Consider the following 27547-nt stretch of genomic DNA (forward strand, 5'->3'; position numbering starts at 1 on the left):
CCCTAGCAACGGGCGCGTGGCGGCGTTGCCATGGGAACGGCGCGGGCGCCCCCCTCGGGGGCAGCCCCAAAATGGCGGCTGGGGGGGGGGGGGTAATGGGGAAGGGGGAGAGAGGGAGGGGAAATGAAGCACAGAGTCACAGGACCATTAGGGTTGGAAAAGACCTTCAAGATGGTCCAACCATCACCCTGCTAACCGATGTCACCCGTTAAAATGTGTCCCCAAGCACCACGTCCAGCCTCTCCTTGAACACCCCCAGGGATGATGACGCCACCACCTCCCTGGGCAACCCGTTCCTAACCACACTTTCCTAACCTTAAGCACGCTTTGTGACAGAAATGTCTCCTCATTTCCAACCTAAATCTCCCCTGGCACAACTTGAGGCCGTTCCCTCTAGTCCCATCACCAGTTATCTGCCAGAAGAGCCAACCCCCAGCTCCCCACATCCTCCTTTTCGGTGTTAGTAGAGAGCAATAAGGTCTCCCCCTAAACCTCCTCCTCTCTTTTAAGCTGCCCCTTCCACCACAAGCCCATCAGAACAAGGAGTTGTGGCCAGGCAGCCAGGACTTGCAGTGTGGCTACCAACCAGGACTGAAGTCAGCATCCACCAAACTCCAACAGCACTGCAAACACACCCACCTGGCTTCTCTAGAAATAACAAATCTGTGATGGAGATGGCATTAATCGGTCCCAGGAGATGCCTTGCTGATGAAGGTGGCCCTTTTTTTTTTTCAATGTAGCAGACTCCTTTATTCATTTATCCTTCTGCTGAACCAGGAAAAAGAATCTACGTGCTTGTGGCTGATACAGAGCTGTATCTCACTTTGCAGAAACTGATCCTAGTCAAATTGTTTGTAATAATGTTTGTAATGAACATGAGAGGAACAGAAAATGGGAGAAAAGGAAAAAATATGGAAAGTAGCTGTAAAAATCAGAAGCATATAAAGATCACGTGTAAAGTCCTGAAGTCTGAAATAGTGTGAAATGCAGAATACAGCCTAGGTCATCTTCAGCCTCAATGGTTTGTGCTCTCACCCTAGAGAAGTGTTCAGGTGTCATACCCACTGTAACAGTACAGACAAGTTGCTTAAATAACCCTAGAAATCACTAGGCCTTAGTTAAAAGATATAAAATAGTTTAACTTACCTGCCCACCTTGGAATTTCCGTGCTCATGAGTACTACTAGTTCAGACAAGATTTAAGGGACATTTATTTTTTTGGCTTCTTGTAAAGGAATTTTTATTCACTGAAGCTGAAACATTATTGAGACTGACATATTTCTGCCCACATATTTCTGACATTTTTTTTGGCAGGGGTGGGGGTGAAGTTCCGTGTAAACCAGACTATGAAGTCATGGGTGGAATGCTTGTTTTTAAGTCATTTAAAATTGAGATGAATACCAGCTTTTGAACCCATACCTCTCCCTTGAACAAAAGCTACACTTAGCCAATTTGCCCTTACTGCCATCAAGAACGAAGGAATCATTCAATAGCTCTTGTATTTTATATTTAATTGACTGTCTTCAAAAGGGTGTGTTACAATTGGGGGAATCTGAATGTATTAGTAAGCTATGCAGGGAGTTGTGCAAAATTAAACAATCTCTGTCCTACAGCAAGATTGAACAAGATACCTTATTGCGTGAGAGCTTCCAGAGGCTTTATCTTTCCCTCAGCACAGAGTCTCCATTAAGATTAATCAGTCACAAATACACATTCCAAAGGAAAACACAAATCATAGGAAATCTTCGTATCGAGTTAATAAATGACTCATCTCCCTCCCATCCCTTCCTCCTGTGCAAGGAGACAGCCCAAGGCAAATGTTCCATAAACCTGGACGTGACGAGTTCAGAGCTCAGTGACAAAGTTCCCCTCAACTCCAAAAGGAACACATTTTAAGGAATCCGTAAGCAGAGCTATGGAGGGTTTGCAGAGCGGAATGATAGTGCATGGAGGCTCTCCAAGCACGGCTTTAAAAAAGTGTTCTGTGTGTCGAACAAATAAGCAATAAATTTAAAATATTGCAAGCATTACCAAGGGAAGGTGTTCCCACTGGTGCTGGTTTTGGTTACCAGAGGAGTAGCTATATTTCTTTATAGCCATAAGCCCCGAATTTTGGAACTGTGCTTCTCAAATGGCTTTGTCACTAGCTACTAAGATTGTCTTTTTTTTTTTTCCTTCCAACTCCCCTTTATGACGAGTAGCTTAGTGACAGCCAATTCAAGCGTGGGACTTGGAAAAAAAAAAAAAAAGAATCAGATTCATTCTTCTCCCATAAAAACCTGAATTCTAAATGTAGCTAAAGCTTAGCACCAAGTAGGAGCCCAGGACAAGACAATCTAAAGATGTTTTAGGAGTCTTCAGAGCACATAGGACAGAGCCTGGAATGATAGTGCTGGAGACTTACAGCCCCTAATTAGCCATAGAACAGGCTAATTAATCTCAATATAGTTGCTCTGATGGCGAGACTCATACCTAAGTTGATGTGACTGATTGCAGGTATGCCACAGTAATTTAGTGGTCACAATCCAGGCAGTAGTACCCTGTTGTGTTGTTTGGAGCTGCGTGGTTGAATGAGAAACCAAAATAACTGCTTCAGATGGCCTTACAGTCTGGCCTTTCTGGACTCACTGCTGCTCCTTGAGCTCAGCTGAGGGCTGAAAGCTTTGGGTTAGAGTAGCCTGCCGGGGAAGCAAATTCCCAAGTTTTCTGAGTTTTATGCTCTCTCAGGCTGTTAGCAGATCCCAAGGCAAATGACTCAGGGGAACTGAATCCTTCAAAGTCCAGCTGGGATCTGTAAGTTATTGCAGCAGACGAACTTAGCACCAGTGCCAGTGTTGATGAGACTCAAGAATTCAGCAGGCAGACGTGAACAAACTTTTCTCCTAGAGCACTCCAAACTTTTCTCCTAGAGCACTCATCGACAGTACTTGTCAGCCCTGGCCTGGCATGGTCCTGTTGTTCCATTCCTCAGAGTTCACCGACCAAACTCTGCCACAAACCAAAAAACTGGGAAAACTAGATTATTCTTACACTTTGTGGAAGGTCCTTTATAAAGTGTTTCCATGTCCTGGCCACAGACCAAGTGGGTTAATAACCTCTTTTCTTCCTCTTCTCAGAAATCCTGGTGGCTTTGACCAGGTCTCCTCTGTGTACTGTACATTCTCTGTACATGTTATTCTTTCTGCTAGTGCTTTTACCTTCCATCCCTGAGATGCTATACTTTTGGGATGCCTAATATGAAATACCTGTTGCATACACTGGATGAGTTGGAGGAAAGCTGCTCTTTGTCAATATTAATGGCTATTGACAGTTCGCAATCTCTCTCTGAGTGCAGGTGCCCAGAATAAAAGGCCAGTGCAGTAAACAGCTGTGTCTTGAATGTGCTCGTAGGCTGCAAAAAATACAACTGTATCAACATTTAATAAATAGAGAATAAGCAAGCAATAGTGAGGATTCATCGGGTTGCTTTTGTTTGTTGTTTTTCAGGCATGTTTTTGTACAAGAAAGGGTACGGATTTGGCATCTAGCAGTTGGATTGTTGGTTCCATTCAGCCAAACCAGATCTTTAAGCTTTGCAAGAACTTGACGTAGGACAGCCTTCAGAGGTGACAACCAGGACAGCTCAACTGACAGTGCAGGCTGGGAAACGATCCGTGAGCTTTCTGGTTTCCTCTGCGGACCCCTCTGTGTTATCCAAGTCTTTGTCCAAGCGAGATCCCTTGCTCTGCGGGGGATCAGTTCACTCTCGGGTCTGTCATGCTCTCTGTCTGTGCCTATATCCTCGGGCTTCTGTAGCTGCAAAGAACACAAAAAGCACAACGTCAGCTTCATCTACCCATTCTCCAAATGAGACTGACTCAGAGACCAGATGACCCTGTGGTCATCATCGCCATTGCTCCGACCTCTTACTGGGAAAAAGGCTTCTGCCCTGGCAGACAGCTGCTTCTTAGCTCCTACTTCAGCCTCTTGAAAATCTTTTTGTGTTTCATCATAGTTAAGTGGCTTCTGGGCAGTGGAAGGAGGAAGACAGATGCCTTGTGCCTAAGTGGCTGTGTTTAGTAGTTAGCGTGTCCCTACTGTGTTGCAAAGTGAAGGGTAACCAAGAGTTCAAAAGCCTAAAATTGCACTTCCAATGCCCATGCCAGCTTTTAGCAATGTCCTTCCTCCCTGCCTCTGTCATTCCAAACCACCACTGAGTCCCCTGCACGCTTTTCCTCCTGCCTGCAAACACAGTGCCACTAGGAGGAGTATTGCTCTTAGAAAAAGGGGAAAAAGCCTAGCTTTGGGCAATGCCCTCGGGGGTGCTAGCTGTGATGAAGCCCTGTTGACAAACCGGCTGATGAGCACAGGGTATTTCAGCCACCAGTGCTCCTCTGGGTTGGATCTCCATCACCCGAGTCCCCTTCGGGATGCTTTTCCCTGGCGAAAGGACCCCAGACTCACCCGGCTGCATGCGCACCATGCGGCACAGCCCCTTGCCGGCCTGGTTTTTGTACATGGGCTTCACGCACACTTTGTTGGTGGTGCCCGAAGGCAGGTCGGTGAGGAGCACGCTGTGGATCTGCGGCGACACGCTGATGAGGGACGAAGGGCCCGTTTGCCGCCGGCACCTGACTCGGTAACCCAGGACCTTCCCGTCTGCGGCATCCCAGGAGGCTTTCAGGGTGTTGGAGCCCATGTCTTCGAAGCGAAGGTGCCTCACTTTGGAGCCCTCTGCAAAAAAGCAGCTCCGTGTTAGTGCGTCACATCTGTATGGAGCCATCCTCGCTGCTTGGCTCCCTGCAGCTCCTGAGGGGGCTCAGGAGAAGGGTCGGCCAGCCAGCCTGGGCTTCTCATCACTCCGTGCCTCCAGACTGGAGGACCTCAGCCCAATCAATCCTTAATTTGTGCTACCAGCACCAAATCCTTCTGGTGGCACTGTCAGGTACTCGCTGGCCCCTTCCCACCCGCCTCCCTTTCAGCAGCGAGCACTGCTCACTCACCTTCCTGCGTGCACGCTTTAGCTGACAGGGATTTCTCCTTTCCTGACCTGTAGATCGCTGTCACCGTCACCAGGTAGGTGGTGTTGGGTGCCAGGTTCTCCACCACGGTGCTGTTTCGCTTGCCATCCACCTCCAGCAGCTGCGCTGAGTCCCCGGGGAGAGGCCCGTACAGGACCTGGTAGGCGGCCACGCTGTCTGGTGTCGGAGCCCAGCTGACCTGGAAGCTGTGTGGGCTGGACTCCGAGATGAGAAGCTGAGCTGGAGTGATTTCCTCTGAAAGGAGAGCAAAGGGATGGGAATGGGTACATAACTCGTGGCATCGGGGTGCTCTCAGAGGAGTAGAATTGACTTTGCAGTATGGTTTGCTTCCAGAAGGAGGAAGAACTACCCAGCAAGTGGATGTTCGTCCTCAGCCAGCTCAGCACCCGCCAGCTCAGCCCTAAGGAAATGGTTTCTCCAGCTGTGCAGCACAGAGAGGGCACAACTACACAGCCCAAACTGTTCCTGCATGCAGAAAATGAGTATGTGGTGCGAGTCCAGCTTGACTTTGTCACCCCTGCTCGGATTTCCAGTGTGCCGCTTTTTCGAATGTTTCTATAAATCTGAGTTAAAATCAGGGGCTGCCCCAAGCCTTCCCTCTCATGCAGGGATGTCCCAGCAGTGCACACCCCTGCCTGAAGAAGCCCCTGTTTCCAGAGCTCTGCCCTCCCCTAGCTGTGCCTGCAGCTCCTGCCTTCCTCCCCCAGGACAAGGGGCTCTGCTTTCTTCCAAATTCTTGGTATTTTAAGGTTGGAAGGGCACCTCCTGGCCATCGCATCTTATCGCCTGTTCTGAGCAGGGCAGAACATCTCTCTAAAGAAAGAGTGAGCTGAGTGCCAGCAAAAAGACACCTTCTCCTCGCTCTGGTCTGGCCAAGCTGCAACCTTCTGCCTCCCCCAGCCAGACCAGGAGGTTGTGGGGTGCAGAGCAGGGGCTGTCCTGCTGGCTTTACATCCTGAGGCTCATCCTCCCCCCCTCGGTCACGACTGAGTGCATTTTACCTGCCAGGGTGGTGACCCTTGTTGTCTGGGGAGGGAAGTAGTGGACGTTGGATTCAGGAACAAGAGCCACCTCGTAAGTGGTTTCTGGCGTGAGGTTGCTCACTGTGAAGCTGGTGTGAGCCCCAGAGAGTTGTGTTGTCCTCTTGGCTGCCAGGTTGTTTGTCGGGGCGTACTCTAGGCTGTAGTAGCCAGTTTCTTGGGAGAGGAGCTCGGGCCACACCAGACGGAAGCTGCTTGAGGTGATATCCACTGCGTGGAGCCGATTGGCTTGGATAACATCTGGGAGAGAAGGAGGAGCAAGAAGTCACCGGTGGCATTTATATTCAGAACACGGCACGCCAAAAATACAGGCCCTTTGGACGGGAGATGGGACCCACAGGGATGCTGGATGGCAGCAGAGTCACCGAGACTCTGAAAGGTTCAGGAGCACAAACCCAAACCCTTGAAGCCAAGCACGAAGCTTCAAAACTAGAAAGAAAATGGAAACCGAGGTGGCAACGCTTGGATTTTCACCCCACTCCTGCCCCCTGGACAAGACCTTGTTGCCAAACAGAGCCCTCCTAGTGAACCCAAACCCCCAAATCTCATCGTGTAATGACCCCGCGGCCAGGAGGAAGGGGCAGCAGCCTGGGACCATCCAGCACTTGCTGAGTTCATCCCGGCTGTAGTTTCTCCCCCCGGCGTCTCACAGAGCTCCGTTGTTCCGTGACATTCAGCGCTCAGAGGCACTCTTGTGCTCGCCCCTCTCCGCCCCTGCACACCAGCGTCTCCGAGGCCGGCGGTACCTTTGTGCTCTGGACCCCCCGTGCCAGGCGTGGGCAGCTCTCTCGGAGCCCCATGCTTCTCCCACACCCCTCTGCCACCCCAGCCTTCAGCCACGCTCGATTTCCTGAGCCCAACCTGGGCAGAATCCCCCTGCTCCCTGCACAGGGTGGGCAGAAACACCCAGGACTTTGCCTCTAGCTCTGGGAAAGTGGCACGGGGAGGCAGAAAGCAGCTCGATTTTTAAAAGCAATGCGAGCCTTTAAGAAGTGCATTCGCTCTGAGCAGTCTCACTCCTGAAACCTTCTCAAGGCACCCTCCAGCTCCAGCCCAAACACTTTGCAGAGTAACGCAGGTAGCCCTCACCGGCTGCCCATCACACGGGGGCACAAAAATCTGCCCCAGACCTGCAAGAGAACAGCGGGCAGCCAGTGTCCAGGCTGGGATGAGACCAGCTCTCCTCCTCCGAGCTGCTGGCATCCCCACAAGCTCCCCGCACCGAGCGAAGCTGCCTCATTTTTTTCCTCTGAGCTGTCGCTTGGCTCTGGGGGAGGCAGGAGCGCTCCCCTGCTCTGTGCCCCTGCCAGCAGCAGCGGGAGGAGGCAGCACCACGGACCTGGGGCTCCGCAGCCTCCTGTGAGCCCTATGACTGCCAGGGATCAAGCCACGGAGGAACTGGGAACAGAGGAAAGGTCCCGCTGCCAAAAACCTTGCCAAAAGCTGCAGGAATGGAAATGAGCGAGCCTGGAGGCAGGGCGCAGGGATGCTGCGAATAAATCAGGAGGGTCGAAGGGGTGCAGCACCTGAGGGATGTGCTGCAGGTGGCTCAAGCACCACCTCAGCCTCTTGCTGCCAGATTGCAGATGCCCTGACCATTAAAGAGGACCATCAACCCCCGAAAACAGATGCCCACGGTGCTGGGAAGAAGCAGTGTGTTAACCTTGGGTGTCGGACCCAGGCAGTGCCCTCCTAGGAGTGCTCGGGGACGGCTCGGTCCCGCTTGCCTCCCACCCGTGGTGACTCACACAGGATGAGCATGGACACAGAAGCACCGCTCCGCGGCCGCAAGCTCACTGGCATCCCATGAATGCTGGCAGGTCAAGATTAGACTTGCTGGAACGCTGCTGCTTTTCTGATGTGTGCGAGGAGCACAGGCAGGCAGCAGATGAACCCCTTCCGCCCTGGAGCCACAACTTCAGCTGGGTCCTGGGACAACCCCACCTCTGCTTCGTGTTTTATTTCCCCGCTTTGACACGGAAGGGGTGATAAGTTTCAGATCAGAAATCTGCACAGGGAGTGGCTGCTGCCTTGTGGCTGCTGTGCAGGTGGGATCCTACAGGACTGGGCTCAGAAATCGGTGCCAGAGGATGAAACGAGCCAGTGGTTGTCGGCTCAGCTGGCCGAGAGAAGAGAGAGAAGGGGATGCTAGCACAGCACCTGATGTTATCCCCAAAAAACACCTCGCTTTCACAATACACACAGGTCCAGGAGCAGGACGGGTGCTGATGAAGGCTGCCTCCTCCAGGAAGGGGCAAGCAGCCACGTGTGGTTTTATTAGGGCTAACTCAGGCAATGTTACCCGTGCCTTAAAGCCTCAGCCCCTGGATTCACTTGGGAATTTTGCCTTCCATGAAAACACCAGACTGCTACATTTTAGACCTGGTGGATGCAAAGAATGTTGCCCTGGGGCACAAGAAAGTATTTATTAGCTTTGCAGATCTTAGGATCTTCAAGACAATCCTGTGCTGCGGTGATACCCAGAGGATTTCTCCTTTTAAGATGCTATTTTGTACCACCTGGATTTGGGATGCACTAGAAGCTGAAACAGACACTTGAAAGGAAACGTCCAGGGGGTTGTGTGGTACTGCCCCATGCTCCCATGGCACAGAGGTGGCTGGCTGGAAGGGAACGTGGTCTCTGGGTGGGATTTGCTAAATGGCACGGGCTGGAAATGGGAAGAAATTGCAACAGGGGGAGGGTTCTGCAGAAAGGGTTACTTGGACACGCCGCAGCCAGCTCTGACGGACTCACAGAGCAGAAGCCAAGTGGGGAATTAAAACAGGATCTCCAACGGGGAAGAGAGCCTCCATAAAATGAATGGAAAGTCTGCAAAGTCCCAGTAACTCGCTCAGCTTTCCAAACAAACCCGGAGGCATCTGGGAGGCCGAGGCAGAGCCCCTGCTTTGCCATCGCAGGCGCTCCCACCGCGAGGGCACGGAGGACACGCATCACGCCGCGCCGCACGCAGCATTCCTGCTGCCTCATCTCTTGGCCCAGGGCCTGGCTTTGGGTCTCCTTAGCCCATTCCCTTTAAAACACGGGGCTGCTGAAAAAAAAGGCAGCCTGATCTTGCTCTCTGCGCAGCCACGGCCGTGCTGGCAGCGGAGAGCTGCTGCCCTGCTGAGCCCAGCGAGCTGGGCTGGGAGTTTCTGCACTGGGCTGCGCAGCTGGCAGAGGCAGAACACGTTCCGACAGGGGAGTGACGGAGCAAAAACATTCCTGTGCTGCAGTCGTAATGCTGATAGCAACAACCAGCACCCCTAATTGCTGGTGGGGAGGGAGCAGAGACCGCCAGCCACTCATAGGCAGGGGCTGGGTGCCTCGCAGCGTGCCAGCACCGTGCCTGCACACAAGGCTGCGGGCAGGGCTAAACCCTCCCCAGGCACACAGCTTTCATTTGGGGCGTGCTGTGCTTCTGCGGATCAGAAGGACCGATGATTTGGGGGCTCTCACACCACCTGCCCCTGCTGCGGACTCCCAGGGAGCACAGCCCGGCCCCGCCGTACCTAGCATAGCGTCCCGAAGCTCCTTGGTGATGATGGGCAGGTCGTCCACGTCCACAAAGTGCAGGTGCTTCTCGGGAGGCTGGCTGGCAGCCGCAGAGAGCTCCAGGTAATTCCCCCGGCCGGTGCTGACGATGAAAACCGTCACCCCCATGTCCTTCAGGAGCTGCATGGGTTCGGAGATGTCGTCGGTGGAGAAACCATCCGTCACCCAAACCAGGACCTTGGGCACCTCCGGCCGGGCCCCGGCCTCGTTGCTGAAGAATTTCTCCTTGGCGTAGGAGAGAGCTTGGCCCGTGTTGGTGTCGCCCATCAACTGCCGGGTGTCGCGGATGGCTTGCTGCACCCCTCCGCGCGACTGGTAGCGGTCGAAGGGGAACTCCATGGTGGGGGTGGTGCTGATGTGGATGATGCTGGTCTGCACGTCCTTGGGGCCGAAGGAGAAAGGCCGCACGAGGTCCCACATGAACTCCTTCACCTTGGAAAACTCGTAGTAGGAGACGCTGCCTGAGCTGTCCAGCAAGAAGAGGATGTCTCCCTCCGCGTTGGAGATGGAGGGCTGGGCACCTGGCAAGGGAAGAGAGAGGGGGGGTTATTTTTTTTTTTGCTGTTCTCACATCTAGGGAGAGGGTGGTGCTCTCCAGGAGCAGGGAGAGGAGCATTGGCTCCCTGCTCTTCCAGCTTCATTTCCAAGTTTGTTTCAAAGTCCTATTTAGAGGCAGGAAATCAAGCACAGGAGCCAGTGTAGAGCCAAAAGCAAACCCATGAGCTGCAGCTCCTGCAAAAAAAAAAAAAGCTTCTAAGCTCTGAGCTGCTTCCGCTTGCGCTGACATCTCTTGGTACTCAGCTCAGGCTGCTCTCGAGGACTTTCTGCTCCGAGCTGGATGCGGCCACGTCCCTGGAGCTGGGAGCATTCCACACCAGCCAACAGCTCGCCCCTGCCCTGTGCCAGGGATCCCTGAAGCCAGCCAGGGCTGTGGGCAAAGATGCAGCAGCCCTGGGGCAGGAGCTGGTCCCAAGGAGGAGAGTGACTGCTGAGGTCGTGGCCCTTCTTCTCCCTGCTTAGGGCCATGGCAGCGCCTGGAAGAAAATTGGGCCATATTTGGAAACGAAAAGAAGCGATAAAGAGAGTTAATGAGAAAAACTGCTGGCTCTGCTCTCCCAGGAGAGATAGCTGGTTCTCCGAACTGCCTGCAGCTCGCTTCAGAGGCTGTGGTCCGCACAAGCCTGGCAGGAAAATCCCTGATTTAAGCCAACGTTGGCAGGCCAGGGCTCTCCCTCCTCCCCACATCATTCGTGACACATCTTCCCTCGCCCCTCCGAACACACCTGCCTGCCCTCCCCTGCTGCACCTCTACCCCAGGGGCTCTGGAAGGTGGCTGGGAAGGGGCTGCGCAGCCCCTTGGGTGCAGAAGGGTGCCCCACGGCAAGAAGAGCAAGCTCAGAGGGTGTGGCCCTCTCCATCTGACCCCTTTTCTTACCATTTCGATTAAAACCCCGTGTGGAAGCGTGGACACACAGAGGAGTCCTTCTCCCACCCTCGGAGCTTGAGAGAATTACAGCAGCTGGAATACCAGCAACGAATCTGGAATCCTTTTAAGCACCACCCTGCTTTCTGATGGCTTTCGAGGCACAAGAAGGGAGAAAAAGAGAGCCTGGAGACCCCTGCCAGCTCATTTGGGCTCCTCCATCGGGGAAGGGATGGGGAAGGCGGGGTGGCCGAGAGATGCAGGCGCTGGGCACAATGGCTGGGCGCTGGAGCCACGCGCGGGAGCCAAAACCACAGGGCAGCAGGGAGCTGGATGGAAAGGCTCCTGTAAAATTAATTGCTCCGAGGAGACGGCTCGTGCAAACAGCTCTGCCCCTGCTGAGAGACACGCCAAGGCAGGCCCAGAGACAGCAGCGAGGAGCCGGGGTGCCGACAAGGAGCCGCCACGAGACAGCAAACCCAGGGCAGGGGGGGAAAAAGAGGGCAGAGAAGTGGCTCAGGCCCAAGCCACGGGGGGATTGAGCCTCTTGGAGTGCTCGTGGCCACGCCGTCAAAATGTGCAGCCAGGACGTGGGTGCCCCTTGCTGCTACGGAGAGCTGGGCAGCCCGGGGAGGGGTCCCTCGGCTCGCTCCTGCGTGAGGGGCTGGCTGCGAGCGCAGAGCCATGCCAGAGGCATGACGACACAGCCAGAGGAATCAGGTGGAGCCTCCAGAAATGGAGAGGCCGTCGAAATTACTCAGAGGTGACTGAGCGGGAGATGCCAGGAGGAGGCAGAAGTGGAGGGCGGCCAACCCTGCGTGAGCCAGAACGACTCAGCCCCGCGCTGCAGGCACACGCCCGGCAGCCTGGCACCCAGAGAGGAGCAGAAAAGCAAAGCCAGGGCCAGCCAGCTCTCCCTGCAGCCCACGGAAAGCAGGGATGTGTCTCCGTCACGTCACCCAGGGGCTCCGGGTCCCTGCCACGGGCTCCCCAGGGCAGCAGCAGCTCTGCTCCGAGCTTCTGGTTGCACGAAGCACAGGCACGTAGCCACGGCCCTCCGCTGGAAGAGGGACAAGCCACTGACTTGGCTGGTAAGATGCAGCAAGAAATATTGGCAGGGTGACTGCCTCTTCCCAGCAAGAAATCTTCTGTCCCCGTTTCTCCCCTCTGCTCCCCACTACTCCGAGTGGGGCCGTGTGTTTCCTGAGTGTTGCAACGTGCAGCTGTGAAGGCGGCTGGCCCTGGCAGGGCAGCGATTGGTGGCCAAAGGACATCGCTCGCCAGCAGAAAACAAGGTCACATGCAGCAGCACATGCAAGGGGAGCCTCGGGGTGCCAGAATGACCCCCAGAGGGGGCACACGGGGGTGAGAAACCCCACGAAGCACCTGCTAAGGGAGGAGAATCCCGCAGGAGAGTCGAGAGCCAAGCTGCTGTCAAATGGCACTGGAGCGTGCCGCGGAGAGGCAGGTGTAATTCAGCATCCTGCCCCGTCGGGGCTGGAAATAGCTGCGTGGGTTAGGAAGCTGTGCAGGGAGAGCTGCAGCTTGACACCGCCCGGGAAGGGGGGTTGGTGGAAAGCTTGGGTTGGCAGCAAATGGTGAGCAAAGGCAAGTGGTGCTGGTGGGCAGGGGGTATTTTGGGAGCTGTCCGTGTGGATGGGCTGCGATCAGGCCAGCACCATCACAGCCACTTCAACCCTGAGTAAGGTGGAAAGAAATCCTTCCCCGACGGACTGGGTCAGTAGAAAGGATCCCCCCCAAAAAAAACCTAGCTGAAATTTTGCCACAGGGATGCAGGGAAGTGACTGGGCACGGCACCGTCCGTCCCTTTGGGTCTCGCCTTGCAGTTCCCTCATCCTCCTTGTTGTTCTCTGTCCTCCCTCCAACACAAACATCTCCCCCGTGCCAGAGGTGGGGCGCCGGGGATTTGTTACCAGCAAATCCCTGCCTTACGCAAGCAGCTGCTGTTTTCGAGCCGTCTCCTTGCTTTTCAGCATAGAGCATCGGCTGCTTGGCTGGGCACCGAAGGGAGATTCCCCACAATTTTGTAGGGTTCGGGGAAAAGGGGCACCTGCTCGCATCTCCCTGCCTCCTGCACCATCCTCCTGTGCTCTGGGGAGCGAGGAATAACTGCAGGGCCCGTGCTAGCACTGCTGTTGGGCAAAGGAGAAGCTTAGGGAGCAGCAGAAAAAACCTGGCAGCATCCTTCTGTCACCCTCCAGCTGGCACCTGGTCGATTGGCGAGGAGCAGCCGTGCAAAGGAGGCTTTTGAAGGGGTCCATAAGGAAGCAAAACGTCTCCGTGGAGTCCCGGTGCTGCCTATTTAAATATTTGGCTTTTTCCAGGAGGAAAACAGCCGGAGCTGTGCGTCCTGCACCGAGATGCTGACAGGAGACATCCGCTCCAAGAGCTCTCCGCGCTCTCAGCTGGGACCTGCAGGCACGCCACGTGCAGGAGTTGCGTGGGACTCGCAATGCGCAGAGCAAAAAGGGCTCAACAGCCAAAAAAGATCGCGCCCTGTCTCAGTTAACTACGTTTGAAACCCCGCACTTGTCTTCCCTTCTTACTAGCTGGCCACGCAAAGCAACAACATGTGGAGGCCGAAGAGCACGGCTCGTGCCTCCTACAAAACCCCGGGTGGTGCGTATCCCACAAAAGCCAGCCTCTCTTTGTCCCCTGCAGCTAATAAAGCCACCAAGACCCCAGGAAACAGAGGTAGGACCGTGCATCCTCGTGGCTCTGATGGTTCCTGTCGTCGCATGATGCCTGCACACAGCAGCAGCCCCAGACAAGAGCCAGCCCGTGCCCAGGAGCCCCGCCAGTCCGGCTGTTTGCTCATGGTTCATTTTGTGAGTGGGTAACATCTGGAGCACGGCACAGCCCCTCGGGAACGTCACGGCTTGCTTTGTCGCCTGCCCTGAAGGTCTGAGCCTGGTTTGTAGCCTGGGCTGGGGCGGGATGGTAGGGATGACGGCTGCCCGGGTGGACACGGAGCACTGTGAGCACGCCACGGGCACGATTCCTGCAGCAGCCTCCATCTCCAGACCCTAAAGTGTGTCACCCACAGACAGAATCCAGCCCCTGTAACGGGATCCGAGCCACAGCCACGGGTCTGTCTGCGCACCAGGCGAGGAAACAGCCCCCAGCAGCCGGGGCTGCTCCCTGGGGCTGAGGATCTGTGCCACAGACCAGCAGCTCACGTCTCCTGTCACACTCGATCACTCTTCCCAAGTACAAACTCCAGGGAAAACTGGCTGCAGCCAGCAGCAGCCTGGAGCTGCCCCTGCCCAGCACTACCCAAGGAAATTCATCTCCTGCACGTCCCCCACCCCGCTGTCAGGTCTGTGACACCCACCCACAACCGTTTCCCCGAGCAGCAGTCAAGAGAAAGCTTTGTAAGGAGGAAACACCGAGATTAAGGCATGGAGACTGGGTGGAGAGCAACGGGAGGGGTACGGGATCAGTCACTGCTTTCACTCCTCTTACTTGGGGTCCCCCCTGTGTGGGGAGCAGTGGGGTCGGGGCTCTCCACGCAGTTACACTGAACTCTGCCACCTTCTGATCCAGCGTCTTTCCCACTGCTGCAAACGAGGGAGATAAGTTTTTTTTTTTTCTAACACGGTGATTTTAGAGCAGCTCTCCCTCGTTCTGTCCCGGCACCAGCAAAGCAACCTCCACGTATAACCACCCAGAGGTTTCACACCCAGCTAAGGCAGCAGCATAATTTGGGCTCGGTTTCCACCCAGGAGGGCTTTTGGGGTGCGGATCCATAGGCACTCACCTCTGCCAGGTGCCTCCTGCCCCGCTGCCAGCTGCAGCCAGACACCGAGCGCAAGCGCTGCCTCGGCCAACATCTCAAGGGCTGCTCCTCGGGCCAGCTACCTTAAATCCAAAAGCTCGGCTCTGGGGAGGCAGACGAAAGGCTCAACATCGGTCATATTACGTGCAAGGATCCAGCAGGTCCCAGGGTGCCGCTCGGACGCTGCTCATGCTGAGAAAACCAAACTCGTCTTTATTTTTCCAGGCTGTGGTGCGATCCCCGAGTCTTTTATCGCCCTTTTCCCCTCTTCTCCGGGGCGCACACCCTGCTCGCTGCTGGGGATGGCTCACAGGCAGCCTGCGTGCGGCTGGGCTGGGGTGCGAAATCTGCGCCTGCAGATAAACCACCGGCCCTGCGAGACACTGGCAGTGCTCCAGCTGCGAGGAAGGAAAAAAAAAAAAGGGAAAGAAAAAAAAAAAAAAAAGAGAGAGAGAGAGAGAGAGACGGCTCGGAGAAATCCAAAGCTGCTCTCTCCGCTCTGGAATGAGCTAGAAGAAGAAAAAAACCAACACGTATATAAAGGAAAGAAAAAGTAGCAAGGCTGGGGAGCGCGCCCTGCCCTGGGAATATTGGCTAATCCTTTGGGAGGAGGCAGGAGGAAAGCTGCCCAGGTCCTAGCGCTACCCAGCGCGTCCCAGCCCAAGGCAGCAGCTGAGAGCTTGTACCAGAGACCCCTCCGGCTTTCACCCTCTCGTTATTTCCCCTAGAGGAGACTCTTGCCGCTGACCAAAAGTCCCGAGCAAACCTTGCTTCCCTTCTCCTGCCTGCCCAGCCACCCACAGCTCTGCAGGAGGAGGTGATGATATTCCCCTGCCCTTTTTCCCCCACTTTTGGATCGCCCTGTTTGTCTGGATCCCCTCTGCCTGAGAGCAGGGAGTTGCTGGGGTTTATCCTGGCATCCTCGTCCCAGCCCTGCAGGGACGAATTTTTGATTTTGAATTTTTGCTGCCCTGCAGGGGATAGATTTTTGCAAGGAAATAAAGAAAAAGAAAATGTTTAGTTAACTCCTATCGCCAGCAGTGGAAAAAAACATATATGCATGTCGTACTTCTGGGCAGATCCAAGACATTACTAGTAAGGAAAAGCTGGAAAATCACAGCTGGTTGTGAAGAGACCGATCGATCGTCATCTCCTCTAACATGGGGAGTGACCAGCCAGACAGGATAAAAAATAGCAAAGGAGGAAAGTTTAGAAGCCGGTGGGATTTCTGAAAGCAGTGAGCCATATTTCCCCCAATTTGATTTTGCCTCTCCTGGGAACTATAACAGAAAGAAGTAAAAAAAAAGTGAGCAGGAGTTTTGAGCCAAGGACTTTGCAGGACGGAAAAAAAATCATGATCCAAACTCATCAAGCAAATGGAAAGCCTAAGAAATGAGATCCAACCGAGAAACCTCGGAGACAGCCAGCGAAACGTCAGGGACACTTGTTTGTGCTTCTCCTCCCAGCCTCGCTGCTGGGTACCCAGCGTTGGGTTGTTTGATGCCTCACACCTGGGGATCATGGACTTAGGGGAAGGATTCAGCCTCACCCATTGATTCATGCAGGCTGGAATAAGTGTCATTATTCCTCCTGCTCTGGTACCTACATTGTATGGCCTACAAGATCCCCTCAAAGAAGGTGCCTGGATCCTGGTGTGGTGGCCAAATGCTGGCTGGTTTGGGCCCCAGCAGGGAGCTGTGCTCATTTACCAGTGCTCATGAGGGCAGCAGGACGTGCAGGTGCTCTAGCAGGGGAGCTGTCAGGCTGTAGCCTCTTTCAACAAGCAAACTTTTGGGGAAAAATCACACAAAACAAGTCACACCACGAATGGTGCTCCCCAAATGCCTCAACTTCCCCGTCTGCAGTCGTAGAGGACAGAGCAGTAGAAATTTCTTGGTCCTGACTCCCCATGCTGATGGAGGCACGTTCAGAGCCCCTCAACTATGTCTGGTGGGGACGTGGAGATGATTTCCTTTTATTACTCACTTCCCAAGGAACTCTTTGCATAGAAGGGTTGCTCATAGTTTCCCTTTTCTGTCAATTTATCAATGTAAATGCCATTCGGCATCACACCCAGCAGCCTGGAGAGATTTCAGCTTTTATCTCCACAGAAGTCCCGCTAGGGTAGGAGGAAGCAGGAAAAAACAGCCTGGAAAATAATTAGATCTTACACAATTTCATTTTATTTTTAAATGTTACTGTAACAGACAGATCCTGTTTCCAGTAAGGCTGGTGCATGCGTGCGCCGCTTCTTCAGAGCTGATGCACCCTGCCCTCTGAAGGCAACAGCATCACCCCAGCTTCATATCTGATTAAATATGACCAGAGCCTGGCTGCAGGTCTCAAGGGAGGCTCAGGGACAATTTGTGCTCGTTATAAATAGCCAAATCACCAGATTTTAATTGTGGTAGCGCAGAGATCCCAGCAGCATCCACGCTTCGGTGTTTCACGGATCGGTCCCTAAAAATGTAGGGTCTGATACTCGCAGAAACCCTCAGGGCTCAGAGGAGCACCACGGGGAGGCTCGGTGGTGGCCGCAGCATCTGGGACATTGTGGGGCCATAAACAATCTGCAGCTTCTGAAGAGATGCAATATCCTGCGAGGCACATTGCAGCTGGAACAAACCGGCCTTCTGGCACACGGCCGTTCCTCAGCCCTACATAAAAGCTTTTGTTTGGAGGGGGCTCTCTCTACATATGGGAATTTGGAAATTCCCCGCTTGGAAAGGAAGCGAAGCAGCTCTGAGGGACTGGAAGGAGGATGGGGGAAGCAGCTCCCGTCGACGTGGAGGTGGGCAGCTGGTCGTGGTGCCCAGCCCGGTCACCGACCCCAGAAGTGCCACCGCAGCAGGATGGGGCCCCACGCTGGCAGTTCTCAGTTAACAGCGTGTCATCCCGTCTCCAAGTCAGCTCTTATTTCTGTGAAGGCTTTGGAGAGGAGCTACAAAAATAGCTAGTTCACTCACGGAGCTCCCCGGCTGTGTTTTTCTCAGGAGCTGCCCAATGATTTAAACAACTCCCCGGTGAGGCCTGTAGGAGATCTCCTTCATCCCACAGCACCCAGCACAAAGACACAGCCACTGCTGGGAGGAGGTGCAGCAGCTTTTCAACTACACCCAGCTGCACTTGGGTTTGTAAGAAACTAAAGATTTGGGTCTGTAAGAAACTCACGGGACAGTCCTACCCTAGAAGAATGCAACTTCCCCCCTCAGAGCAATGTTGGGACACTTGGAGGCCACTTCCCACCACGGATACCAAAGAGCTGACCGTGGATTTACCAGACCCCTCTCCTGAGCCTGGGAACACCCCACAATAAGAAATGCTGCCCCAGCAGCAGGGCACTCCTGTGTTTTTTCTGCCCAGCACGGTGTCAAGCCAGGACACGGTGCCCCAGTTTTCCATCTGAGCAGCTTATTTGGAGCAAAGAATTGCTCCAAGCTCACAGGTAGCCAAGCACATCACGTGTAACGCAGAGAGGGGCAGTGTTCCCCAAGCAATTCCCTGCTCGTGTGAGGTCCTTGGGTTCCCTGTGGCTCCTGCACACCACACAGATCACCCCTCAGGGCGTATGAGGCCGGGACAAGGGTGAGCTCTGAAGGAGCCAGCTCGTCACAAAGCACGGGGCAGAGCTGTGTCCTCTCTACCTGCGGACAGAGCACCTCTGTTGGGACTTAACCCAATGCAGCTGGTCCGATCCTGCCTTCTTGGGCACGTCGTCATCCACGCCTCGTTTCTGGCAGTCCTCAGACAGCCGGAGCAGGCCGCTAGCCCCTCGCGATGCCTTTCAGAAAGGGTGGCACGGAGTGACCGAGAAGGCACGCATTGCTTTGAGTCATCAGCAGCAGTTTCACGCCTTTTCACTTATAAAAGGCCATTTTTGTCCCTTTCCAGTGAAACGGCAGCGGCTGACAGTGCTGGAACATGTGAGCAAGCCTTGAGTCGGGCCTTGAGGACACAAGGACATCTTGGCTGCAAGCAGGCCCTGTGGCTAGGTGGGGGGGGGTGACCCCAGCCAGCAACCAAGCATCAGCAGCAAGGAACTCAGGGGTCAAAGCGCAGATGGTTTGATACGTGAAGGAAAGCCACAGACATAAGCAAAGCAAAACAAGGAGCTCATTCACTGCTTCCCTCAGAAGGCAGATGTTTCCTGGAAAGCAGGGCCTCCTGCAGCACGTGCAGCGGTTACTCGGGAGGACAAATGTCACAACCCAGAGCCCCCACGACCCCTGAACCCATTGCCAAGGGCACCACACACTAAGGAATACCCCTGGTGCTACCCCAGGCCAGCTGTCCCCATCCCTGCCCACACCAGGGAGGCCAAAGTGGGAGAAGAATGCTTCAGCGCTGCACAAGAACAGCTCAGCAACAGCCTGTGCACGGCTGTGGTACCAGTGCTGGTTTAATCGTGCGAGCACAGCAGACCCAGAGGGCTGTGGCAAGCCTTGGGACCACCAAGAGCCCTAAGGGTGCTGAAGCAATGCAAGGCGACTCCTCTGTGTCCATCTCACAGCACCCAGGAGCTGCTGGGTTCTGGGGGGCCAGGCAGGAGGAGCAGGACTCCAGGCCCTGCAGCAGAAGTGGCTCTCAGCAAGACGACTGTCTTCAAGCTTAGTCCAGAAGGACTGGGAAAGTGCTGGGCTTGGCCCTCCTTCTGTCCATCTGTCCGCCCTGTCCATCACCCATCTGGGACTAGAATGTCCCGGGTGCTCTGGCCACCTCGTAAATGGTTTAATGACAGTATCAGCAAGGCAGTCCTGGAAGGCAGGCCATAAATGCTGCGTGTAGTCAGCCCTGTTCCCTTACTGCTGTTTGATCACATCCAGTGGGTGCAAACGAGCCACAGGGACAGAGCAGCACTGGCAGAGCCAGGGCATGCCCCAGCTGGTGGTCCCGATGCAGTTGTGGCTCTGCAAGCCCCCAGCTGCTAGAACTGTCCCAGCATGGCCCGGGGAGCAAATCAGCCACTGCTTCTTTATTTGCGAAGGCATTTTCATTCCTTTAAAGTAGATCTTGCAGTGACACACCAGCCTGAGGCTTTACACTTATCTCCGAGCCAGCCATAAACATCCACTTGGCTGCTGTTAAGAGCTAGTGACATAAAGCTCCGTTATGGGCTGGAAGGGATGGTGCTAGGACAAACAGAGCTCTGCGCAAAGCAGCTCTGAGACAGCCATGCTGGGGATGTGGCTGTGTAGAAGCCCTTTCAGGACCGCAGCAGGGCCAGATTTGTTTACAAGCTCACAAAACAGCGTGGAGTTCAACCAGCTTCTTGCTTTCACCTCGCCTCTGGGATGTGAAGTGTTTTCAGTACGTAGGAACAAGTGAGCTCAGTTGCAGAGTTACAGGAGCAGGTCAAAGAGCAACCTGATACAGAGGTGGAAAAAACAAGCAGGAGGGCTGGATGCCAGCAGTGCAGAGCAAAGCTGAAGCACTTGAGCCTGGCTTGAGTCTGCCCCAGTGCGGGCTCACCCATCATCCAAACAACCTCAGGATACCTCAGACACAGACATTTCGCCTTCTTGCTCTCCTGCCTGGAAGTTTTACACCCCCTGTGCTCCAGGACTGCTCACAGCTGGGGTCAGCTGCTCCACAGATGTGGGAGTGAAGGGGAAAAGTGGGAGTGAAGGGAAAATTGGCAGAAACCATCAGGAAAACAAACAAACAAACAAACAAACAAAAATCATTACTCAGAAGCTACTGGATTTTTCCTGTAATTTGGGTCAGGAATAGCCAGCAAATAACATCAGCTCGGTCAGGACATCACACTGCAGCCCTGCAGGGACCCCAACCCCACTGCAGCCCTGCCCCAAAGCACTCCTCACACCAGGCTACAGCAGGGAGGAGAACACCAAAGGATTTTTGTTCCAGATATACCATGCTCAGTAAGTGGTCCCTAGAAGATGTAGCACGCTCCATATTGAGGTGAAATCTGTTCTTTTCCCAAAGCCAGGCTGCCCTGCAGCCCTTCGGTCAATCCCAAAGCAGCAATGCCAATGGGACACACACCGATGGGAACGCACAGAGCACTCGTGCCTGGCTGTGCAGCTCTGCTACCAGACTCTGCTTTGCACGTGGAATCAGAACCTGGGGGTCCCCGGCAGAGATCCTCCACAACTTCAGATTCCTGCCTCGTTTCCTCACACATTTTTTATTGCATTTTTCCCAGCTGGACCCAGGCCGGGGTCTTGCTTTGCATTCCTGGAGCCAGAGAAGCTCTGACAGTTGGAGCCACCTCTGAGCAGTGCAGATGAGGTATGGAAGCAGCTGTCTATGTTTAATCCAAAAACTATTCTTTGGAGTGGATCGTTTTCCTTATTGCTTGACTTTTACCTCCTGTCTCTAGCCTTTTAGGAAAGCCCAGACAACTTGGGAAAAGCCAAGTTGAAGAGAACCTCCTTAGACCTTGGCTTCCTGAGGAGTTTCCAGCTACAAGATAAGCCGTGACTTCTCATTGACTTCTCTCAACCTCCCTCAACAACTGTGTCCTCTTGACCTGTCGGAGGATAACCTGGAGTAGCCTGCATGCACGAGACGCGACACAGAGCAGCCTGCACGCAGAGATGTGCTCTTGGGCGGTCTTCCTGGCCAAACCTGGGCTCTTGACTTGACAGGCGGGTGGAAGCTGGCCAGGACATTGATGAACAGGTCTCTGAGCACCCATCCGACCTGATTCCAGTCACAACAGGAAAGGGAAGCAGTTCGTGGCTGGCGAGTTCCTATCGGGACGGCCTGGCCCCTGCTTCATGCACAGCTGCATGAACGCTGGCCAAGCTGCTCTCCCTGCTCACAGCCTGGAATTTGGAGGAGCACGGGGCCAATTTTCCATCAGCCTCAAAACCCAGGTGGCAGCTAGACCCTCTCCAGACCCAGCGCTGCAGCTCCCTCCTGGTGGGGGCAGAAAACAGGCCTTCCAGTCGTCTTATTTGGACCCTCATGCCAGCAGCCTTTGAGACACAAGAAGCTTAGAGTATTTGTAGGCCAAAAATTGGCGTGCTGCACACAGATCACCAGTCAGGTGAACCAAGAGTTTCCCACGTCAATTTTTTGCCATCGCAGCCAGGGCCCAGTCCCACCACAGGCCACCCAGTGCAAACAGGAGCCCGGCTGGGTCCGATGTCAGTCAACACATGGGCGCCCTTTAGCAGCCATCATCTTGAGTTACTCAGCTTGAACTCCTCAATGGCAAGAGCCAAAGACTGAAAGGGGAGAACAAACTTGGAGCAGTGAGGGGGGAAATGGAAAAAGGGCTTCCCTCCATCAGCAGGTTGCTGCTTACAATGGAAAGAAGAGGTAGGACATGGGGGGATGTCCTAGGGGGGAAATCCTGTTCTGCAAACAAGTCTGTCCAGGAAACATGTCTGAGGGACACAGGGGGTTCAGCTGGAAGCACTACTGCTGACAGCAGTCCTCCCATCACAAGTCCTGCCAGCCTCGTACTCCTCCCACGTCAGGCTAGGGAAATAGTTGTCATTCCAGCAGCCCATAAAAGAAAGAGGTGACTTGATGCATGCAAAGCAAGCAGAACAATTCTCGTCTATTTTGGGGATAAGAGGCTGTTGTTCTATCGAGGCTGTTGTTCTATCGCCGGGTGCCGTAATGTCTGACCCATGGATGAAAGAGCAGAAACATTCCCCCACAGACACATGGGGCTGTTGGGCAGCGGTGTCCTCCCTGCTCTCCTCCCTTCCATGGGGGAACAGGCTCCCTCTGCAGAGACGAGCTCGTTTCCTCAGCCAAGAACAAGCAGGCGAGGGGGTGAACGTGGACTCTCACCCGATGGAAACAGCGTTGGGCTCTGGCTTGGAGATCCCCTCCTCTCTGCAAATGTTTAACCAAAGCTGCTCTTGTTGAGCAAGCAGGCAGGCTCTGCCCCTGGGGCTCCACAGCCACATGTAGGCCTGGCCCCTGCTCCTTGGCTCCCCGTGGGGTGGTCAGCACAGGGGGTGCACTGGGGGCCTCCCAGGAGCATCCTCCATGAGCCCTGAAGGCAGGGCACTCACCTGCCTCCTCCATGTCCTTTATTCCTACACTCCTGCTCTTTCAGGCTCGCTCCGAGCACCGTAATTTATGCTGGTTTTGGGCAGAAGGGTGGTCAGTCAGTCACCAGCCCTCTGCAGCAAGAGCGGAGCTGCCCGAGGTTCCTGGAAAGCCCTGCAGGGCTGGGGCGCAGCCTGCTCACAGACTGTCCCGTGAGGAGTCCTCCCCCGTGCTGGATGCCTCCCTGCAGCAATTCTGAGAAGGCTGGTCCCAAGAACAAGCCCAAAGGCATGTCTCGTTTGCGGGAAGGCACATGGCTCGTGCTGCTCAGAGCAGGAGGTTGTGCAAGAGGGAGTGTGGCCAAGGCATCCCCAGGGCTGCGTCTCCCTGCCCTGTGTCACTGCTGCTGGCAGGATGGAGCAGAGTCAGAAGGGATCGCACTCAGTTTCCTGGGAGGATCATGAAACAGGTCCTTAGACCAATTCTTTCCTCTCTCCAGACCTGCCTCCATCCAAATCCAGTGCCAAATTTCCTCGGGCCCACGGTGTATCCCCCAGGGCTTGCAGAGCAGAGCAGCAGCAGCAGGATGAGGCTGGCGCCAGGACCCCTGGCAAATGAGGGTGAACTTTGAGCTTTCATAGAAAGAGTCCCTGCAGCACACTGCGTAGCCCCTCCGAACATCTGGCACATCAGCACGGGCAGTTCCCCGCCACCGAACGGGTTATTTTGGGATCTAGGTCAGGGGAATTATTTCCAGTGCTAGCAGCTGGAGACAGACCCAGAAAGTGTGAAAAGAAACTTGCTTGGAGGCAGTGTTGTGGCTACCTGCGATGCTCTGTCACCATCTTGTCTGGGATGGGAAGGGGAGCTAATTGCTTTCAGACATGTTTTGCCTGTGCTAATTGCTCCACAGATCCAAGTGGCGTTCAGGAGCTATATTCCATCAGCCCTGATGTCACAGCACTAGTCATGGTAACCGGCAACTTTCACCTCCCTTCCATCCCGTAATATTTCCAACGCCTAACAGAAATCCTCCTTAAGTCTTGAAGAGCTTCCAGGGAGCAGGGGAGCATCTCGGACACCCCCACCTCCCTCTGCAGGCTGGCTGCCCAGCTCCACCAGTGACTTATTTATATTTCTGGGGCTTTCTAGCTGAAATTTTCACCATTGTGGCATCACCCAGCTCTGGGCACAGCCCTCAGAGCCACAACCAGATCCTGCATGCTATCGATTTCAACAGCAAGTGACCCAAAACTGCGCCACCAGGTAATACTGGATGTCTCCCATGACTCGAGACTGGGGCACAAGACAGAAGGAACTGGAGAAGTGCTGCGGATATTTCACAGCAGAGCAGTCAGTAAATACACGATCTGACCCACCCGAAACTACCTGAAAATAAACATACTTGTCCGTCTCCCCAGGCGGGCGCTGACTTCACATAGCCTTCACACCTTATCTTTGACCCCACCCCAGTTATCCAAGGGACCTTCCTCACAAGGTACCCCTTCCCCAGATGTGTGAGGTCGCTCCGAACAGCACCACGTAACGCGTTTACACTGAGATCTGGACCTGTGCTTGCACACCTCGCTCCCCACCAGGAATCAGTCGAACCCAACTTCGCAGTTCCAGCCGCTCCTCCAAGCCAAAAAAGCAGCGGGGTAATGCTCACCCTCTCCACAGCTATTTTCCAGCCCCAGCTCTCAAAAGAGCTCGGTGTGACCATTGCTAGGGGGTGTGACGCAGAGAACCCAGCAACAACGCAAGCTTTCTACCCCTGTTCATCACAGCTCCGACCCTCGCTGGAATCGAGCGTTTTCCAGGCGTTTGGATCAAAAACCAGACATTTAATTTTAGTGCAGTAATTCCTGGACTCTCCCTTGGTCAGTAAGCAGTGATGACAAGACCTTCTCGTGCTTCCAAAAGGAAGGAGCACGGCAGCTGGAGGCCGGGCCTGCGTCATGCCTGCTGCGGGAGGTGTCCTGGCTGCTTCTGCAGGGCCATTTTAGGGACGGTGCCAGCAGGGCCACCAGGACGGACGTGCCCTGTGGTAGGTAGCACGTGGTGAGGGGGTCTCAAGCCCAGGAAGATTTTTGTTCCTGGCTGTGAATGGTGCAGGCAGCGGGAGGAACGCCAGCACTGACCTCACGGCCATGCCTCATGCCAGAGCACCGCTTGGCCAGCCCCTGGGGAGAGCTTTGCTCAGCTCCACGGTGCTCCTGGGGTTTGCAGAACAGCCTCGTCCAGCCCCATCGGCAGCCAGTGCCTGCTCTGAGCAGCTGCTGCCCGGGGAAATGACGACAACTCCTGCGAGCCTCAGCCTGGCTGCTTCCCTGCATCCTCCTGCTCGGTCCTGGGGCGAGGCAGGACGTTTGCTGGTCCCAGGGGTTTGGTCACTACCAGGAGTGCTACCAGGCAAGGAGCACAGCACCAAAAACCCCACCGAGAAGAGGCCCAGGATCGGAGGAAGCCAGCCGCTGGGGCGTGTTCCACCCCTGGTAGCTGTGCAAACCTCGCAGAAAGCCGACGTGCCAAGTGCCAGCAGGAATGGGCTTGGCCCAGGTAGACAGGCAGGCACGGGGCCATGCCTGGCTGCAGAGCACAAACCAAATAACAGAATTCCCCACACCCTCAGTCTTTAATTGCAGCAAGGCTTTGCCTGTCTCGCTGTTCCTGCAGGAGATGGAGCGTTGGTAGGAACAGGGCAGCAGGCTGCATGGGCTCCATCCCTCTGACCTGCACTGAAAACCTCTTGGGGGCCAAAGAAATCTGAAAAATTGATTTCCTCTCCATGCTGCTGCCACTTTTCAGACCTCTAAGCATCTGGAGGCTGGTCACAATACAGCCAATGCTCCTTCCTTTGAGTGCCGTGAGTGGAAGGGCTGTGTTTATTTCTCAGTGGCAGCAGACACAGCTTTTGTGGCCGGACAGGAAAGCCACGGAAAGGGATCCAGGATGGCTGAAAATAGAGATCTCTGCGTGGAGGGGCTGGAAGCTGCCACGGGGTCAAGATCAGCACAGCAGAAATAGACACCAAAAGGCCATTAAAGGTGAAAGGTGAGAGTAGGAAAATGGGCAAGAGAGCAGAAAGTCAGAGGAAAAGGGCTGAGGGAGAGGCTGGGTGGAGATGAGGTAGCCAAGGAGGCAGAGGCTGTAACAGGACGAGACCAGGATGGGGACACAGGGACATCTGCTTTGGTGTCCATGACATTCAGGAACTATTAGGGTCCTCTGCCCACAGCCGGACACATCTCCTGCTCAGGAGGCATGCGGTTCTGGTGGCACCATGCAGAGAAAACCCGTGTGTCTGCTAGCCTCATTGCCCTCCCTGTGTGTGATTTGAACTTAGAGAGCAAACTGGGGGGCTTGCAGGAAAACCTCCCATCCCACATCTGTTTTCCAAGCTCACACAGTTAAAAAATAAAACCCAGACAAATGTATTTGGGGAAATCTTCCCCCCCAGAACACAGTAACGAAGTTTTCAATCCCCAACCATCCCTGCATGACACAACCCCCTTAGTATTTTTTGCTTCTCGTGTGCAGTAAAACACTGCAGCAGGCCAGGCGCTGGATTTGTGCTGATGAAGAGAAGGGTCCTATCAAAAGCATTCCCACAAGAGTGAGTTATGCTGTGGGAGTCCTTCTCCCTCCATCTAGCTCCTCACCTGCAGGTGCAAACACACTCCTGTACCTGGCTCAGCAGCTATTCCCAAAACGACGGTTGCCGAGACAGCCAGGATGCGTGAGCAGAGGCTGCTGGAGGGGTCGGGAGGACACGGCAGGAACAAAGCAGATGCCGTGGCTTTCAGCAGCAAGAGGTTTGTGTCTGGGAGGAAGTCTGCTCCCCTGGCTGCTATTTTTATTCCTGATCGTCTGGTTGGGGGCTTGGGCTTGGTTTCCTTCGCTCTCCACCACGTGCTCGGGAAACAATGAAGGCAGGCACAGCCGAAACCGGCAGAGGCAGAGGAGGCACAGAAGCAAACCAGACAGCACGACAGCACTACCTTTTCGTGCAGCCAAGCCTGCTTTTCATTTTTTATTATTTTTTTTTAATTTGCTTCTTATCTCTCCCCGTGTTTTGCGCAAACCATCGAGAGCCAGGTCCAGCCCTGCACATCCTGTCTGCTGTGGAGCTCGGAGGGCTGCCCGCCCGGCCTCAGGGGGCGAAGCACGCCAGGGGCTCCTGGCTCAGGGCAGCGCTGCTTCCCGGCGTGGTTTGCTCCACCTTTACGGGGCCGAGCCCACCGCTGCGCCAGCAGAGCACTGTGTTTCGTGCTGAGATGTCCCATCTCATCAAATAGACCCCAAAATGGGATGTCAAAGCAATCCCCAGCACCTACACGGGCTGAGCGTGGCTTCTCAGCTCCCCTCTGAGACAACTCGTGCCCCAGAGCTGGTCAAAGCCCCAGGCTCCAGGGCCTGGCAAGTATAGGAAAGGAAAAGGACAGCCCTGTTTCCCCTTCCTCCCAAAATGCCTGCCACAAAAAGCTACTTTTCCCAGTATTCAAGACGGATCCCTGCCAGCCTGTGCCCTTGAGGCATCCCCAAGAGCCTTCGGAGCATCCTGCTCACAGCCTCGTGTCCTCGGGGGTGTGCTGGGCAGCTCTGAACATCCCCTCCCAGCCCCGACGGCTCACACAGGGACACCCGCTGCAGCCAACCCAGTCCCCGTGTTTTCTTTTGCAGATGTGGGACTGGGAGCCAGCTCGCAAGCTGGGCCAGCTCTGTCTCCTTGTAAT

General features: G+C 54.7%; 1 protein-coding gene across 1 annotated transcript; it reads right to left on the reverse strand.

The window, feature by feature from the left end:
* Window positions 1-1493: 1493 nt before the first annotated feature.
* On the reverse strand, window positions 1494-15590 carry VWA1 (von Willebrand factor A domain containing 1). Its single transcript, XM_068658477.1, has 6 exons — window positions 14817-15590; window positions 9570-10133; window positions 6022-6300; window positions 4982-5254; window positions 4443-4712; window positions 1494-3794 (listed from the first exon to the last, which is right to left on the reverse strand). Exons 1-6 carry the CDS (start codon window positions 14887-14889, stop codon window positions 3754-3756), a joined length of 1500 nt encoding a protein of 499 aa, XP_068514578.1. The 5' UTR covers window positions 14890-15590; the 3' UTR covers window positions 1494-3753.
* Window positions 15591-27547: the final 11957 nt, after the last annotated feature.

This window comes from Anas acuta, chromosome 22 (genome assembly GCF_963932015.1).
Source record: "Anas acuta chromosome 22, bAnaAcu1.1, whole genome shotgun sequence".
Lineage (NCBI taxonomy): Eukaryota > Metazoa > Chordata > Aves > Anseriformes > Anatidae > Anas > Anas acuta.

What these genes read in the sequence shown, in the direction of transcription:
- VWA1 (XM_068658477.1), bottom strand. Translation starts at nt 14,889, where the DNA reads ATGTTGGCCGAGGCAGCGCTTGCGCTCGGTGTCTGGCTGCAGCTGGCA. An exon ending in TAAAGCGTGCACGCAGGAAG is followed by an intron (nt 4,713 to 4,981) that starts GTGAGTGAGCAG and finishes GCTTTTTTGCAG; the next exon opens with AGGGCTCCAAAGTGAGGCAC. An exon ending in CATGGTGCGCATGCAGCCGG is followed by an intron (nt 3,795 to 4,442) that starts GTGAGTCTGGGG and finishes TGTTCTTTGCAG; the next exon opens with CTACAGAAGCCCGAGGATAT.